At 33.7% G+C, this 16,798-nt stretch overlaps 3 protein-coding genes, 1 non-coding gene and 1 pseudogene across 4 annotated transcripts; 2 read left to right on the top strand and 3 right to left on the bottom strand.

Moving 5' to 3' along the window:
* The first annotated feature begins 5 nt into the window (after window positions 1-5).
* TRNAV-UAC lies at window positions 6-78 on the top strand. The gene has a single exon. It is a non-coding gene; the product is annotated as a tRNA-Val (tRNA).
* Window positions 79-666: 588 nt separating this feature from the next.
* LOC120251615 (probable inositol oxygenase) lies at window positions 667-3,116 on the bottom strand. The gene is made up of 10 exons (XM_039260203.1): window positions 2,993-3,116; window positions 2,791-2,896; window positions 2,563-2,644; window positions 2,006-2,210; window positions 1,750-1,809; window positions 1,597-1,649; window positions 1,391-1,513; window positions 1,122-1,270; window positions 943-1,024; window positions 667-827 (listed from the first exon to the last, which is right to left on the bottom strand). The coding sequence occupies exons 1-10, from the start codon at window positions 3,009-3,011 to the stop codon at window positions 801-803; spliced, it is 906 nt and encodes a 301-aa protein (XP_039116137.1). The 5' UTR covers window positions 3,012-3,116; the 3' UTR covers window positions 667-800.
* A 3,433-nt stretch (window positions 3,117-6,549) lies between these two features.
* On the bottom strand, window positions 6,550-6,661 carry LOC120251969 (annotated as a pseudogene).
* A 986-nt stretch (window positions 6,662-7,647) lies between these two features.
* On the bottom strand, window positions 7,648-11,512 carry LOC120251092 (mediator of RNA polymerase II transcription subunit 6). The gene is made up of 5 exons (XM_039259632.1): window positions 11,189-11,512; window positions 10,934-11,108; window positions 10,039-10,108; window positions 9,047-9,156; window positions 7,648-7,995 (listed from the first exon to the last, which is right to left on the bottom strand). Exons 1-5 carry the CDS (start codon window positions 11,443-11,445, stop codon window positions 7,831-7,833), a joined length of 777 nt encoding a protein of 258 aa, XP_039115566.1. The 5' UTR covers window positions 11,446-11,512; the 3' UTR covers window positions 7,648-7,830.
* A 3,207-nt stretch (window positions 11,513-14,719) lies between these two features.
* LOC120251728 (transcription factor RAX1-like) lies at window positions 14,720-16,039 on the top strand. The gene is made up of 3 exons (XM_039260363.1): window positions 14,720-15,028; window positions 15,114-15,243; window positions 15,329-16,039. The coding sequence occupies exons 1-3, from the start codon at window positions 14,893-14,895 to the stop codon at window positions 15,906-15,908; spliced, it is 846 nt and encodes a 281-aa protein (XP_039116297.1). The 5' UTR covers window positions 14,720-14,892; the 3' UTR covers window positions 15,909-16,039.
* Window positions 16,040-16,798: the final 759 nt, after the last annotated feature.

Raw genomic sequence — 16,798 nt, 5'->3', positions numbered from 1 at the left:
AAGATGATGCTGTGGTGTAGTGGTTATCACGTTAGTCTTACACACTAAAGGTCCCCAGTTCGATCCTGGGCAGCATCATTTAATAAAAATAAAATTACCTAATTTAAATTATTTTTAATCACCAATCTCATTTTTAACAATAAAATTTGGAATTCATAAAGTTCATAATTCTAATTGACATACATAATCACATCCCCAGTGACTAAACTTAATTAAGAAGAAGATACCAATAAAATCAGTATAATTAAATATGAAAAAGAACACAGGGACAAGAAAATAGAGTAGGCTAGGCTTGACTTCTTTGGTTTAATTTTTTAACCAATTTTCTTTTGTAATTTTTACCTTTTTAACTTATATAATATAATATTGTATTAGGCGTATCCCACCAGTTCTCATATGTTTTGTAATAGTCGGTCATGTTCCTCCCTCCCCTCCAAATTAAGTTGCATGAAAAACCCAGCCAAACACTGATTACTTTACAGTTTTTACCCAATGTAACATAGTTAGACCTTATGTAACAAAGATAGGTGCAAAGATGATGGCCTGCCTCAGTAAGATAATTCTTACTTGACATAAATTTGGCCGGAAGAACTGATCTCCAAGCTCTTTTCTCATGAAAGGAAAGAAGAAGCCCCACCCATGATCATTATACAAATGACTCAAGAATTAAAAGCAGCAATCCAACATCCCCTTGTTTTATTTAATTTTTAGATAACAACATACCACACATCAGTGCAACATAGATAAAGCAATAACACAAGTAGACCATTTTAGTCCCCCATATTTATTTAGCTACCCCTTCACCATCTCAGCTTCTCAGGAAAGTACTGCAAATTAAACATATCCACCACAAAAGGACAAAGGAAAAAAAGAAATAAAAATGTCAGTCTAAAAACAAGAAAAAACACAACAACTTGTAAATTGGTTGGTGACATGGTGTACCTTATTAATGAGGGACATGTAGTAAGGCTTAACTTTCTCCACGTCAACCCTGACCTTGCTCTTGCTATAAAGATCATACTTGCTGGACAGTAGTCCAAAATGATACACATAGTCAAAACACTTGTCCAGCTAGCATTCCCAAACAAGAGAAAATTAAAACACAAAGCTTGGTTGATTACTTGAAAATTTGCAACCATTTGAGCATCTCCTTGTCATCATCATCCATAAGATACGTGTAAGCTCCAGAGCGGTGCAATGAATAAAAGGAGTGGAACCTGACAATAAAAAGTGCAGCTGCGGGAAGTGTTGTCTTGTTCTCCTTCATCACCTAGTTAATTAGTTCCAAGCATTTGCTTAATTAACACGTATCAAAGATTCAAAGAGATAATTAATTAAACATGAGATAAATGTATCACAACAAGTGGCAAAACAAGGACCAGGAACAGACCAGGTACATGTACTCGTCATGGCCCCATGATATGGTGACCTTGTCCAAGCCACACTTCTCAGAGTAAATGCCCAGCTTGGTTTTGTATGCAGGGTTCTTGTAGTCAGGATTCTCCTTAAAAAACTGAGAAATTACTTAACAAACTTGTTAACATGCTAGAGGGCATCATACAAATAACGTAAAGAAAAGGTGGCAGAAAATAAGACCTGGTGATGAACTATAGATTCATCAAATGCACACCCAAGAGGAAATGTATCACCTGCCAGGTAAAATCCAGAAAATAACAAAATCATACTAAACGACAAGTTACAGCTACACGTGATACAAAGCAAGAAAGCTAGAGAAAGAGATAGGCTCACCTACAACACACCATTGGGGTTCTCCACCAAAAGAAGGGTGCAGGAGGACTTTCCCCAGATCTGACAAAACATGAATATTTTATGACCTCAGCTGAAGATGCTGCACAGCTGTATGATTAAAACTATTACATGGGTTGTTTGTTTATATAAATATTGTATATCTTTTGATGGTTATAATACTATATAACACTGTAGAGCGTATTTATTAAAACCGTCAAATTACTCTATAACAGCTAGTGTGGACATCCTTAAATACCATGAATGAGAGCTGTGAGATGCAGCCAGTCATGGTCTGGATAATCCCTACGAATGGCTTCAGCAGTCTGGAGGAGGTGCTCAATCTGGGGATCATCAAGGTCAGGATCACTCTCATCCACAAACTCATTCAACAGTTCACAACATTCCCATATGCTCATCTCAGCCTTACTCAGCTTCTTATATTCCTCTTTCTTCTTCTTAGCCTGTAATCAATCAGCACAAGGGCATTAAATATCCAAGTAATTTAAAACTATAAAAATATATTAGTATTGGTGAAAATTTATTCTTATTACAAAAATCAAATTAAACACTTCTTAATCCCCTATATATAATTTTTTATATATACATATATACATTTAAAAATTATTTTTTCTGTATTAATTGTACAAACATGCTCTTTAAGAATAGAAAAATAAAAAATATATTCTTTTTAAAATAAAAATAAAAATGCTTATTTAAAAATAGAATCCCTCTAAAACAAACAGGATTTGACTAAAAAAAGAAACAAAGAATTTTCTAAAGAAAAAAAAAAGGACAAACACATGCAATCCTTACAAATTCGTAAGTCTGGTTCAAATGATTGATGCGATAGAACTCCTCCACTGCCGCCTTCCTCTGGCTCTCTTTCTCGTAGTCCCTGCACTCCAATTTTTTTTTTTTCTCCATAATTTCATTTTCAAAACCCTAGATCGAAATCTAATCCTCACTGAAATCAATGCACTAGTGTGATTCTAGAAAAGTTTCCATTTTTTTTGTTGAGAAAAATTAGATGAAAAACAAAACCTAAAAGAATGGCCAAAGGCGTTGCTATCAGGGACAACAAAACCCCCATCAAGATCCAAAGCTCCTCCATCAACAACCTCTTGATCATTCTCCACAAGAACAGGCTCTAAATACATAGAAAGATGCTGAACCTGATGCTTGAAAAAAGGATAAAAAAGAGAGAATCAAAGGAAAAAGCTATTGTGAGAGATTGTTTGCATACCTGGAACGATGACGGTCATGGTGACGCGAGGGTTTTGGAATTGGGGATTTATGGGAATTAGGGAAAACGAAAACGAAAACAAGCACTGGAGAACGACGTGGGAGAAACCGAAGAGTGAGCGTCGTCTTTTATAGTCATTTTTCGGATCCCAATTGATTCGGATCCGGATCCGGATCCGGATATCCGAACCGCCTATCCTTTCAACTTCTCACCATCTTTTCTTCAGTTAATTACATAATTACCACTCCCTTGCCGCTTCACATTAAATAAAGTTAAATGAAATTTATTATTATCGTTTTTTTCTTACAGATGTGACCATCGATCGGTCCATCACTGTTAGTAGTATAAGAGAATTAAATGTTCAGCCCAGGCAGATGTAGGATGCCAGTTGTATACTCACTCATTTTGTTTTTTTTATCTGTCACAAATCCATATTCTTTTTTATCTGTTATTGTAATGATTGTAAATGAACTAACCCCTTTAGTCCCACATCGGCTATGAGATGGACTCTTTGTGTGCATATAAGTGGTGAGCATCCTTCACTAATAGGGCGGTCTTTTGGTGACACGCTCTCCTCACCACTTGTGTGCATAACAGTTATTTTTTAACTTCAAAAAGTATTTATTAATTTTTTCCAAAATTATTCTTAACATTATATTTAACTCTATTATTGGAATTTAAAATGAAAAATGATGGTTCCGGTGGGGGTATGAAGTGTTAAGTTCACTCAAAAACTCACTCAAAGCATAAATTAACACTCACACACAATCAAAGCAAGATAAAAGAGACAAGCAAATTGGTAACCCAGTTCAGCACAACCTTACCTACATCTGGGGGGCCAGGCCCGGAGAAACAATCCACTAAAAGAGGTATAAGAACAAGGAGCACAACACTCACTTACTCACTCAATATAAAGAATATCCTCTCAAGATTGCCCGACGGCCACACACTCAACTCTCACCGAAGAGTCTCTCACTTGTTGCCTCCATCCTAAATCTTCGAGCAGGATGTCTTATATAGACGCACCGACGTCTACAAAGTTACCTCTTTTAGAATTCTCCGCGGCTTCCTAACTTGGACACCTTCCAAAGTTACATGTTGCAACTCCCAGTTGCAACATGGCCCACCTTGCTGAACATGACTGAGTTCTAGCCAGATGCACCCGAATCTGCGACCGTCAACCTCCCAGTTCCTTCAGTCTGCCTCGTAGCAGTTGACTCGACCCGAGCTTCTCCTGCTTGCAGCTGCTTCCTTCCTCACATTCACTTCAGAAGGTCTCCCTCTCCCGAGAGACGTGCCCACCAAGGCACACACGACCATCTCACCGAAGATAGCCATCGAAGATCTCCCGATCTTCCTTTCCAAACTTGGCCCAAGTTTGGTCTTCCAAATGATCTTCGTTTGACTCGTGGAAATATTGTTACTAAACTTGATCTTGTCTTCATCCAAGTTTAGCCTTCAATATCTTTAAGCATGATCTTTAATCATCCATGCTTGGATCTCCAAATCTCTAATCATATCTTATGCAATCTTCAATCAATCTCCTCATATGACTAGTCACCATGAATAGTTCCGCCCATAGATAGCTCTTCGATCTTCCTTCAATATAGTAATGCTAAATATGGTCTTGATGATCTCCTTGGTATGTCTTTACCTTATTTAGTTTGTGTCTTCAAATAGCTTCACACCAAACTAAATCTTTGTGTCTTCAAATAGCTTCATACCAAGTTTAACTTGTGTCTTCTAATAGCTTCACATAATCTTTATGATCTTGAACTCTTGCCAATAATAGAATATTCCTCTCTCTTCAAATAGATCTTTCTAAAAAGGAGCTCTATCAAAGATATGAATTATCATCCCAGATCTTACCAAGGATAGATAATCACATCAAAAATAAAATTTGCCTTTCTAAAAAAGATTCTATAGTCTTGATGCACTTTCCAAAAATAGTTTATCATCACATGATTATATTGAGAGAAATATCTATAAAATCTTCAATATAGATCTTAATCAAATCTCCACCTTGATCTCCATTAAATGTCATGATAACATCTTTTGCCACATCATCATCCTAGTCATCTTTTCCTTTGATGAGTCACCACATGCCACGTCATCATCCTCTTGTCATGTCACCACTTTGGCTTGTCATATAATGTCAATCCACGTCATTAGACTTAACAAAAAAGAAATGTGAAGATATAAATTAAGGGTAATTTTGGAAAGATAATTAATTTTTTATAAAATTTTATAAAATAACAAAGTTTCTTGATACATGAGATTCGGTTAACCACGACAGATAAAAAGAAACGGAGGAGTAAGATTTAAATTAAAGACTTTTTAAATGTACCACATCAACACTTCTTTCATAGTAGGGCCGTGGCACATAAATCCTTTGGTATAAAATTTAATTAATTTTATTTATCATTTTTTATTTGATATATCTTAAAAGTCTTTTCCAAGTTTCATCTATTCACAAATCGTCTAACCAAATTTAGGTATTCTCAAAATTTTTGTTTTTTTTTTCTGACAGCTTACTTTTCAATCATTATTATATCATAAAGGTAGCTGACATTGACTGAAATATCTCTCAACTTTTAAAGTGGAAACATATAATATTAAATAAAAATTTCAGATATTTAACATCAAAAATAAATATTAAACAAAAAATATATATTAAGTAAAAATTATGTGATTACATGTAAACACACAATATTAAATAAAAAATATATATTTATTAAGCTGGAAGTAAATATTGCAAGATAGAATAAATTATTGGATAAGATGCAGTGACCGACAAAGAAGTAAACTGACAAAAAAGGAATTGTATGTGAAATTAAGAGGGTATATTAGGAAAATTTTAAAACTTTTAAGGACCTAATAATTCATTTTTTTTATTAAGCATGGAGTGGTATTTTGGGCATTAATTAGTGGTCTAGGGGTAATTATGGAAATTTGAGGTTGCGTGAGAGAGCGAGGATAGAATGGGAAGGTTCTTAAATTGGGATTTTCCGTACATAAAATCATTAAAGGTTGTTCGGATTACACGTCAGCAAGGAGGATTTTTGTGGAGAGTATTTGGGAACCGGCCAAAGTCTGACGTGGCGGTCTGCAAGTTAATGGAAAGACGAGCTTTGCAGACCACGCTGTGTTGGCGGCATGCGGATGACTGGCTCCAGCCGGTGCCCGGTCATCTCTGTTTGGCGTTAGGTGGCAATCTCATGCCATGCAAAATTCCCCATTTTTAATTTTTAGAAAATTGAAAATAAATAATTATATGTATATCATTATATTAAAGTTTTAAAATTTTAATATAAAAACCTTTTAACTTGATGTATAAATAACATTTGTAGATATAAATTTCCAACCAAATATATATTTTTATAATGGCGACAAGTACATATTAGAGACGTGCATATGTGGGGAACAAAGCTTAATGCCAAACCACATACCCTCACCTTACATGGACATGGAATTTGATCTCGAGTCCTCCCCAAAATGAACATTCTATGCAAGGGACCCGGTACCAATTGACCCAAAGCCAATTAGTGAAAGGAGAGGGGGTGCAACACGAGGACTTCCCAGGAGGTCACCCATCATAGTATTACTCTCACCCAAGTACGTTTAGCTTCTGATGGGATCCGGTGCTTTAGTACTGGTATGATCACACCCTTTCATCATATATTTAATAACGGAGATTGTGACTAATTTAAATATTTTTATTGAGATATAAATTGAAAGTCATCAATTTACTTTATGAATAAAAATTAGGTAAAAATGATACATGTATATAGTATTTGTTAAAATCTTAATAATAGAATAATAATGGAATAAATTAATAAAATGATTATGCTATCAAAATTGGATCTTTTCGGGGAATTAAAATTTCCAACATTTATTAAATTTTCAATTAATAGGTTGATAATTGACTAAATTGAATCCTAACTGCCATCTTTGAACAAATGAATCATGTCCTCAAAGTTGGGATTTTAACTAAAAAAGTATACATCACCACAATAATATCAAAGTTTGTCCAAGTTGTATTAATTGAAACAAGTTTTTTTTTTAAAGAATATTTTTGGTATTTAAATAGACTTATAGCATCATTATTGAACAAACATTCTTAAAAAAAATTAGTGAAAATGTAAACAGTAAAAAAGTTTAAATTGATTTTTTTTTTTTAAATTGAAATATTTTATTTGTCATTACATGGTTCAACCATAGGATTTAATACTTACAAATAAATATTAGTTATAAAAAAAAAATCAAATATCTATTTAACACTAAGTCATGGAGATTAAAACAAGAATTATTCCACTAAAATTAATTGCTCCATTTTGCAAGAAAAAAAAAAAATATATTTTGTGATTCCTAAGCGCCCACATGTTTAAAAACCTAAAAGCCAGAAAGGGAGATATCCGACAAGTCCTATAGCAAGTAGCATCAAACCAAACAAACCAACCAAACCAACCAAAACAATAAGGGTCCAAACCAGACAAGCCAAAACAAGCAGGGTCCAATCATGCACACAACTTGAGCTGGCTGATGAGGATGCACCCCTATAGATCATTTTCAGCAAGATTTGTTTGCCATTTTGTTTTATTTCACATTTCAGTGATTTTCACCTTAGAAGTTGTACCTGACCGCAGAATGAGTAGTTATATTTGAACATTAAATTGGCTGAATTAAGCAAATATATAATATAAGTTTTAAGAGGAAAGTAGAGAGAGTACTGAAGTCTGCTATGGTAGGAATTTTACAGATGAATGTAACTGTGGATGGTAGAAGTACAGGAACAACAAAAAAGAATGAGGGATGGAAAAGTACGGAATTGGTTAAGATCATTGGTATTTCGGTCTTTTCGAGGGACCTTGATCGATGATAGGATCTGCCGGAGGAGGCTGAGTCTCTGTGTTTTGCTGCTCGTCGGGGCCTTTCTCTGCTTCTGAAGTTGGGGGTGGAGCATAGCCTTCTGGAAATGGTGGTGGTGGTGGGGCGGGAGGAAGCTGTTTGAATAAAATTTTATGTTGTTAGAAATAAAGTTTAAAACAAATGACAATGTCCTGGTTGATGTTATGAGTTACAATTTCAGAGAACCATTTCCATTCACTAGAAGTAAGGATATTTTTTAAGGCAGCTAAAGGCCAATTATAGTGCCAATAAATCGAATACGGTCGTGACAGCTTGAACTTTGGTGCTACTACACTGTTTTGGTGTTTGTGAGGTGTTCTTGTGCTGTGACAGAGGTAAGCAACTGGCAGAAGGTAAAATACAAGAACTATAGGCCTATGGCAATTGTCTCAAACCAAAATAAAACAATAACCAAAAAATCTTTCTTGGCGGACATGAGTCAGTTGAAGATTTATTTTCACAATGTCAAAACAAATCTGATATGAACATTGATGCTGTATAAGTAAATGGTGTAACACATGTGTGAATCTCATATATTGAAAATTTATTAGTTTCCGAAGTGTCCCATTTTAAACAAATTTTGGCTGTTCATTTCTCTTGGATATGGGGGTTTTGGAATGGCAGCTAATAAATGATATTTTAGAACTTAAAGAAAATTTTGTTTGCCTATTTCTATGGTAGCTTGTCCACAAACACTTTTGAAATTTAAGCGAAAAATAAGGAATGAAAATCACAGGGAGTACCAGAGATAGAGATACAACAGCTAATATTCTTTTCCCCATGAACAAAGAAGGAAGAGAATATCATTTCAAGCTGTTGGACTTTCGGCTCATTAGTTCGAATGTAAAATTCAGCTATCAAGCCAATGTCTGGGGGGCTAATTAGCTTATTTGAGATAGAAGATACATCTTATCATCAAAACGATTTGTGGCGCATGTCTGGTGGTTGTGGGATATTATTATTCAGGTATCTTTAAATAGTCAATCAAAGACCATCTTGTGCATCAATCAACATAAATGGAAAGAAACGAGCACTCATGTGATGGAAAACAATGTTTCTGGACCTAGCTTCTCCACCACTTCAAAATACAAATTGTTATAAATATCATAAATGAAGGAAGCTTAAAAGCAAACAAAACTTTATTACCTTGCGCTGTAATGATGCAAGAATATGATCCACTCGTTTCAATTCTTTCATGTCAATTGTCTCCTTCCCAGTCTTACCTTCAGAGTTGGTGCCCTCCTTTTCGGTATCAACTGCAAAACATGTTAGGATAAATTATCAGACACCTCGTAAAATATGAATTGATGAAACTACAGAAGATATGTCTATTTAACAGTCTTTTCTATTCATAGATACATAACAAAAGAAATACATGTTGCAAATATGTATACATACCTATCAGTGTCCACATGATGTGTCTATATTTTGGAGGGTAGTATAATCTCACATATTATAAAAGGGAATCATGTACAATAATGGTTTCAACTGTTACTTGGAAGAGGTTCAATTATATCCTTAAACCTGTATATATGGTGTTGCTTAGTGTCAAAAGATTCTCATGTCAGCATAATTGGTGGCTACTTAGTATGATGAACAATAACCACATAATGCAAATGATATTCAATTGCACTATTCTGTTCAACATGCTTTTTCTCTGGCAACAATTTATGAACTGGATGAGAAAGTAAACACCAAGAGGACATTTCACGCCCAAATTTTAACAAAACAAAGTATCACAGGCGTACATATTTTTTTCTAGTATAAAAATTCATTGCAGAGCTCCACCTCAAAAATGTCATGCAGAGGTTTGCTTTACCAGACACAGTTTCTTGTGATATTATTGAATTATAGGAGATGTACTTAACTTATTAACATTAATATAAATAACACAATTATCCTACCAAGTTTACTTAACTTATTAACATTAACATAAATAACACAATTATCCTATCAAATCATATGTGGAGACGGATTCATGCTAACACAACATCTAAAACTAAAACCTTCATTTGATGAAGTATAATCGGTACTTGGTAATTCCTTATGAATAGCACTATAAGAGTCTTCCTATCCATTTAATAACAATGAAATAGTAAACACAAATTTTAGCACAAGGATAGGTTTTCAGTAGATACCATAGCCAATTTTTTCCAACTTTGAAGCTGTTAGTGTAAAAGCCTTTGAGATATGATAAAGCGCCCTGCCCTGCAATGAGTGCTTATAATTGTTAATAGAGAATATCCAAATAAGTAGGTTAAATTCTAGTTACAAAATTGGAAAATGACGAGAACATTTCTCAGTATCTCCAAGTTATTTCAAAAACTTCTCAGAAACCACTCAACTATAACTTTTGGGTCTATGGCATAAACAACGACAACTCACAAGGTGCATAGGTTTTACTCAGGCATTTGAGTTTACAGAACGAGCAAAGAAGAAATATGCACCGTCCGAAACGAGGACATGATACACAACTATGCCAGAAGGTGGCTCTACATCTTCTTCTCAACCAAGTAGCAAACATTATACACAAGCACCTTCATCCAACACAGCATGAGGCATATCCCATAATTATCATAACAGAGGGGCAGGAAACTAGATACTACGTTTCAGTTGATCATCTAAGTCTCTTAGAGGCATAGGGCTTCCATCGCATGAAGTTTTCATGCCGCAACTCTATCAACCCATGTATAGTCCTACAAGACTACAATATCAATTCCCTCCCGCATCTCCATCTTATTCATGCTCACTCCTTGCTCTTCCAAACCCACTCCCCAACCATGGTTTCATTTTCATATAAATCCTGATATCATAGAGCCAACAAGTTGCTGCCTTGATAGTTTTTTTTTTCTCAAATTCACAACATACAACAAATTAGCCTCAAGGAACCGCAAGTTTTGAAAACAAAATTGCGACTTTTTCAAACATTCATCTCAGTTCTCGGATATGCATAATTAATCAAACAGAACTAGAAATCAACAAATTCGCTCGTCAGGGCACATCATAAGTCAATAAAAACTAGAAAGAACTTACTATTCGAGCGGCGAACACATTGCAGAGCTGAGGTGCTTGGTAGATGGATCCATCAAGAACATAGTAAGCGAGCAAGGGCGTGGTCTTCTCCGGCCCGTCTCTCCTCTGCTTCCGGATCACAAACAGATGCGGCTCCATGACCTCGCACAGCATGTACTCATTCCCCGTCATCTTCCTAAAAATCCTCCGATGATCTCCAATGAGATCACAACCAAATCAACCAAACCAAACACTGAATGAGGTTAAGATCAATACGATAGATGAGAGAGATCGAGGGGATGGATAGAACGCAATCGAAGCTGCTCATTGTTGCAGGTCCAATCGTAGAAGGGGGAGATGGCGAAGTAGTCGAACACTAGGTTCCGATCGAGCGGAAAGCTATTGAGCCACAACTGGTCACGGAAGCAGATTCCGGTCATGTCCGTCCCCGGAGTAGGCGGCGCCGTCGAGGCTCCATCGACAATTGGGTTCCCCGCCGCCGCGTTTGGTGGCGGAGCCGGCGTCGCCGCCATTGCCCTTCGTCTTCGTCGGAGGTTTCGCGTGCCAAGGCTTCTCGAACCCGAGATTTTTGTCCTCACGTGGGACTCACGTGATTAAAAAATAGAAGGCTTCCAAACATGGGCCTTAGGCCTAAACTGAGACTAATTGGGCCTTATTTATTTGAACTCAGCCCAATATCAATCCAAACCCGATGGCCATTTGTTTATTTATAATTATTTATTGGTTTTTATTTTATTAAGAAAACTTGATTTGAATTCACTTTTGAGTAAATAAATAAACTAATATTCATGATTAATTGAGATAAAATTTCCTTATTGAATGACTTTGTCAAAAAAAAATCAAGTGGGCAATTCCTTGGGAAAAAAACTTGAATTATTTCTTGAAGCTAAATTATAAATAAATAAATAAATATTATTTTTTCTCTAATTTTTTTAAATTATATTAAAAATTTATATAACTTCCCACATGAAATTGGTTTGGATTTAGATGTATTTAAATCTTATTTATATTAACTTCATAAAAGATTTATTTATATTTATATTTAAATTATAGCCAACTTGGAAGTACCACACTATTTTATTTAAGTCGCAATTAATAGAGTCATATTTTATTAATTTTATTAACTATGGAATTAATACATCATGCATAGATGTTTAATTTTTAACGGAAGAAACATACTCCATTTAACAAATGCAAGCATTCAATTAAATGTATATTTTAATGCAAGATTAAACTTAATCAATAATGGAAGTGATTAGTTGATTTGTCTATTTCTTAATATACCTTAATTGAAATTAATCCAAAGAAAACACATGCATGTCTTAAATACTATAATGTCATTTAATTAGGAACACTGCCAAGTGCCAACCATTCTATGTGAAGTTGAACCTAATAACAAATTGGGAAGTGATTTAAAAGAACATCAAAATCTTCACTTTGATCATTATAGAAAACACACTTTTACCTTTTTTTTTTTTTAAAAAAAATGTCCATTAATGCAACCTCATTCCATATGGAAAGACATAAAGTCAAAGGAACAGTTACTAAAAATGAATCCCATGTCAAATGCATGATCATGACCAAGTCTTAACCTTCACTTTTATTTATTTATTTATTATGTGCAACAATTAATTTATTAGACTTTGAATGTTTTCCATAGTCTCATATGTAGTAATTATAGAAGACTTTGGAGTTATCATTGTTTTCAAACTAGGGAAAAGCTAGGAAAATGAAAAAGAGGAAAAGACTTTGAGCTTTGTATATTATTATCATTTTCATTTTAAGTTTCTATGAACTTATGGCATGGTATTGATGTTGTTTTAGTTTAGTCTTATGTATTGAACGCCGTGATGTGAAGAACAATATGAAATGAAGCCTTGGTTTTACACAAGTCTACATCTTATTTATTATGTTTTAGAGGAGGGTTGTTTTTGCATGTATTCTTGGATAACAAATTTTTTTAAAAAATATACATATATTATTGAAATTGCAAGTGATTATTAGATTGATTTTATTTTTTGGATAATTTTTTTTTGTTATGATATGAAAATTAATATTTGTTTTCTTCCCTTCAGTGCTATTTAGGACAAATAATTCATTTTCTATTATCGTTTTTCTAGGTGTTATAATTATTTTTTTTTATAAATTGATTTTTTTTTAGTATCATCTCCTCTTCAATTTTTATGTGGCTTTCTCTCATATTGTTTTTTTTTTTTTGAATAATAGACGACAAGCGCCGTTTTTATGAATATAAACAGTATTAAACAATACTGGAACCCGGATGTACAATATAAGAATAGTATAGGAATCCCGGGTGAACAGTGTATGAACAGTACTGTTGGGGGAGAGATTTGAACCTATGACCTCCCCCTTACACTTTGATATCATACCATTGGACTATCCAATGGTTGACTTTCTCTCATATTGTTGGTCACTACTTTCACTGGTTTTAACAAAACTATAATTTATTTATTTTTATTTAAATAAATAAATAAATAATGCAAGACACGAACACGAAGATAATGATTATTCTCTTTAAAACAAGGTCGAGGTATGACTGAAAAATAATTCTTCCAATGTTTAAGATAATATAAAATTTTATTTAGCTAAAAAAAAGACACAAATGTTAACTTATATTTCATTCTTTGTTAGTCTCTTATCAACATTTGGCTCTAATCTTATATTTTATTGAGAGAATGAAACATTATTCCCAAATGACACAAACATTTGTCTTTCCTTGTAGTTGTAGCTCATGGTGTGGAGTCTTTGAAAAGCATAATGAGTGTCAAATAGCACTTTAATGATTTAATTAATTGATTTTTTTTAATTAAGGTTGAACTAAACTCATGGCAGCATGTTGCCGTCTATCCATTATGTTTGTTTGTTTTTTTTTTTAAAACAAAAATTTAATCTCATACATTAAACTACTATCATAAATTTCAATTGTTAATGGCACCATTTTATTAATTTTTTTAATTTTGAAATTGAATTATATAATCAACATTTATTACAGGAATTATTTTAATTTCACTCTTCTTTTATAAATGTGAAATTACCTGAATCCAACCCTCAAATTTTGAGTTGAGAATTATTAATTAAAACATATATATCTTCATTCTGTTGCAATGTATATCCTTGGTCAAAATTTTGATAAATTTTAATTGGTTGGATAGTACAGCTAATTATTACCATAAGTTTCCGCAATATATAAATTTTTCAAGACAAACTATCAGAATTCAAATTTAATTAATAAAATTTAAATTACAACAACAAAAAAAAAAGCCAACTTGCTAATATTTGAACGACAATAATATCATTTCCAGAAAAAGTATGAGTTTCATATATATATATAGGCAAAAATAATGTCAAATATTAGTAATTCACAAATAAATAGAACACTACTAATAAATAAATAAATAAATAAATAAAACAGCAAAAATTAAACAAATCAGTATATCAAGTTAATCAACATTTCAACACAACAAAACAAAATCCCAAACCAAAAATTAAAAAAAACATATATATATATATACATATATATATATATATATATAAGCAAAAAAGAAAGTCATTGAAATTATAGAGAAAGAAAGTAGAATCCGTGGACCCCACCACGTGGGTATGGCCCAGTGGGCCCCACACGGCCCTGATCCACTTTTGTCAGTCTATCAGACGGCCCAGAAAACAACTTACAGAGAAAAGAAATGAAAAGAAGCTCTCTCAGTTAGAAGAAGAAGAAGAAGAATAAGAACATCACGTTGACCAAACCCTCCCTTAATTTCCAAGTCATCCTTTCACATCCTTCATACAAGACAAAACCCTCACAAAAATATTATAATAATACCATGTTCTAATATACTACAATATATACATATATATATATACATAGTAGTCTATAAAACCAAACACTATCATCTCTTTGCTTCTTTCTATCTCCATCTTCATCTTCATCTCTGAACATGGGAAGAGCTCCATGTTGTGACAAAGCCAATGTAAAGAGAGGTCCATGGTCACCAGAAGAGGATGCCCTTCTCAAGTCTTATCTTCACAAGCATGGAACTGGTGGCAACTGGATTGCTTTACCTCTCAAAGCAGGTCTCTTTATATATCTATATATATATATATATATCACCCTTCTTCTTCTTCTTCTTCTTCTAATTATAATCTATAATTTATATAGGGCTTAAAAGATGTGGGAAGAGTTGCCGTTTAAGATGGCTAAACTATCTCAGACCAGACATCAAGCATGGTGGTTTCACTGAACAAGAAGATCAGATCATCTACTCACTCTATAACAACATTGGAAGCAGGTAGTCTTATTGCTTGCATGCTTTTGTTTGTGCTTTATAGATTTATTTATTTACCTTATTTATGTGTTTTGGTTTGGAGTTTTAGGTGGTCTGTTATAGCTTCACACTTGCCTGGAAGAACTGATAATGATGTCAAGAACTATTGGAACACTAAGTTAAAGAAGAAGTTAATGATCCCTTCCTGCATTACTACTGCACCTCCACCACCACCACCACCACCCCCACCTCCACCACCACCACCACCAACAACAACAGCAGCAGCAACTGCAACTGCAACTGCAACTGCAACAACTTATTCATTCATGAAAACAGATCAAACACATGACAACTATGATCACTATAATGAGTTGTTAATGGGTTCTAGTAGTTATGGATTTGTTCCATCAGAGCTAATGCAAGGTTTTTCTCCGGCCGAAGACTTCTCGGCGGCGTCTTCGTCCTCAGTGATCACTATGGATAGCAATAGCACCAACAGTGGGTACCTTAACTGGAGTTCTAACTCTGCCGGAGTTTGTGTTGATGATGTTTTACTCACTGAATTTGGGTTTGGTTCTTCTTTCAGTGAGTTCCTTTGTGGTTATAACAGTTACAGTGAAAGATTTGAGGACATGACTCTCTCATACTGTCATACAACAAAAGAGAGACCCTTTAATCATCTTCATTAATTCACTAATTTCCTCAGTTTAGTTTAGTTTAGTTCAGTTCTCATGTATCTTCTTTTCCTTGATTACTAACTTCTGTTAATGATAACCACTGTTATGTATAAATATTTATATATTTATATTGTTAAGATTTATGAGATTATTTGCATGAAAATTAAGCAAGTCTGATGCATCTGGTTGTGATCAGAAGTCATGAGACCTGCATGAGCAGTGGAATATGGACCATTCAAAGATAGCAGATTATTACTCTTCAGAAGTATTCAAAACATAGAGATTCCTTCTTCTATGTTTATCTTTTTCTTCCAATATTTTGCACCACCTTTCCTTATTTATAAATATATATATTTATAAATATATAATATAATGAATTTTCCAGCTCTTTCATGCATGGACTTTGTGTGTGGAAGTTTGAATATTTATGTCTAAGAGTATCAACTTCGGGGAAGCTTCATTAATGTCTATCACCACCTTAGTTTGTCTTAAATAATTATTTCATATGTATTTTAATTAATAAAGTTTTGATGGTGATGGCTAAGGACTCAAAGACTTGTAGTTGAGAGTGCATTGGAGTTAATAATTTAGAATTATATGGTTTGATTCCATTCATGAACCTTTTTTCATTGTCAGCTAAGTTCTAGAATCAAAGTAATATTCAAAAGAGGATTACAAACTTAACTTTGATTAAGCATCATGTCTATTCTTTTTAAAACATGTTATTCATATCTATGTTTGATTTTTTTAATTTTTATAAGCAATAAGTTTATTAAGGGTTGGCTCTAAAAGTTAATATATTGAATTGTGAAAAGGATTGGCTACTGAATTGTGGATATAAACTCAAGGCATCTCTATCAATCTCTTTAATCTTTTGACTTGTAAATCTCTGACAAAAGGGA

The sequence above is a fragment of the Dioscorea cayenensis genome, chromosome 20 (genome assembly GCF_009730915.1).
Source record: "Dioscorea cayenensis subsp. rotundata cultivar TDr96_F1 chromosome 20, TDr96_F1_v2_PseudoChromosome.rev07_lg8_w22 25.fasta, whole genome shotgun sequence".
Lineage (NCBI taxonomy): Eukaryota > Viridiplantae > Streptophyta > Magnoliopsida > Dioscoreales > Dioscoreaceae > Dioscorea > Dioscorea cayenensis.
Note: the sequence above shows the minus strand (reverse complement) of the source record. Positions and strands in the feature narration are given on the sequence as shown.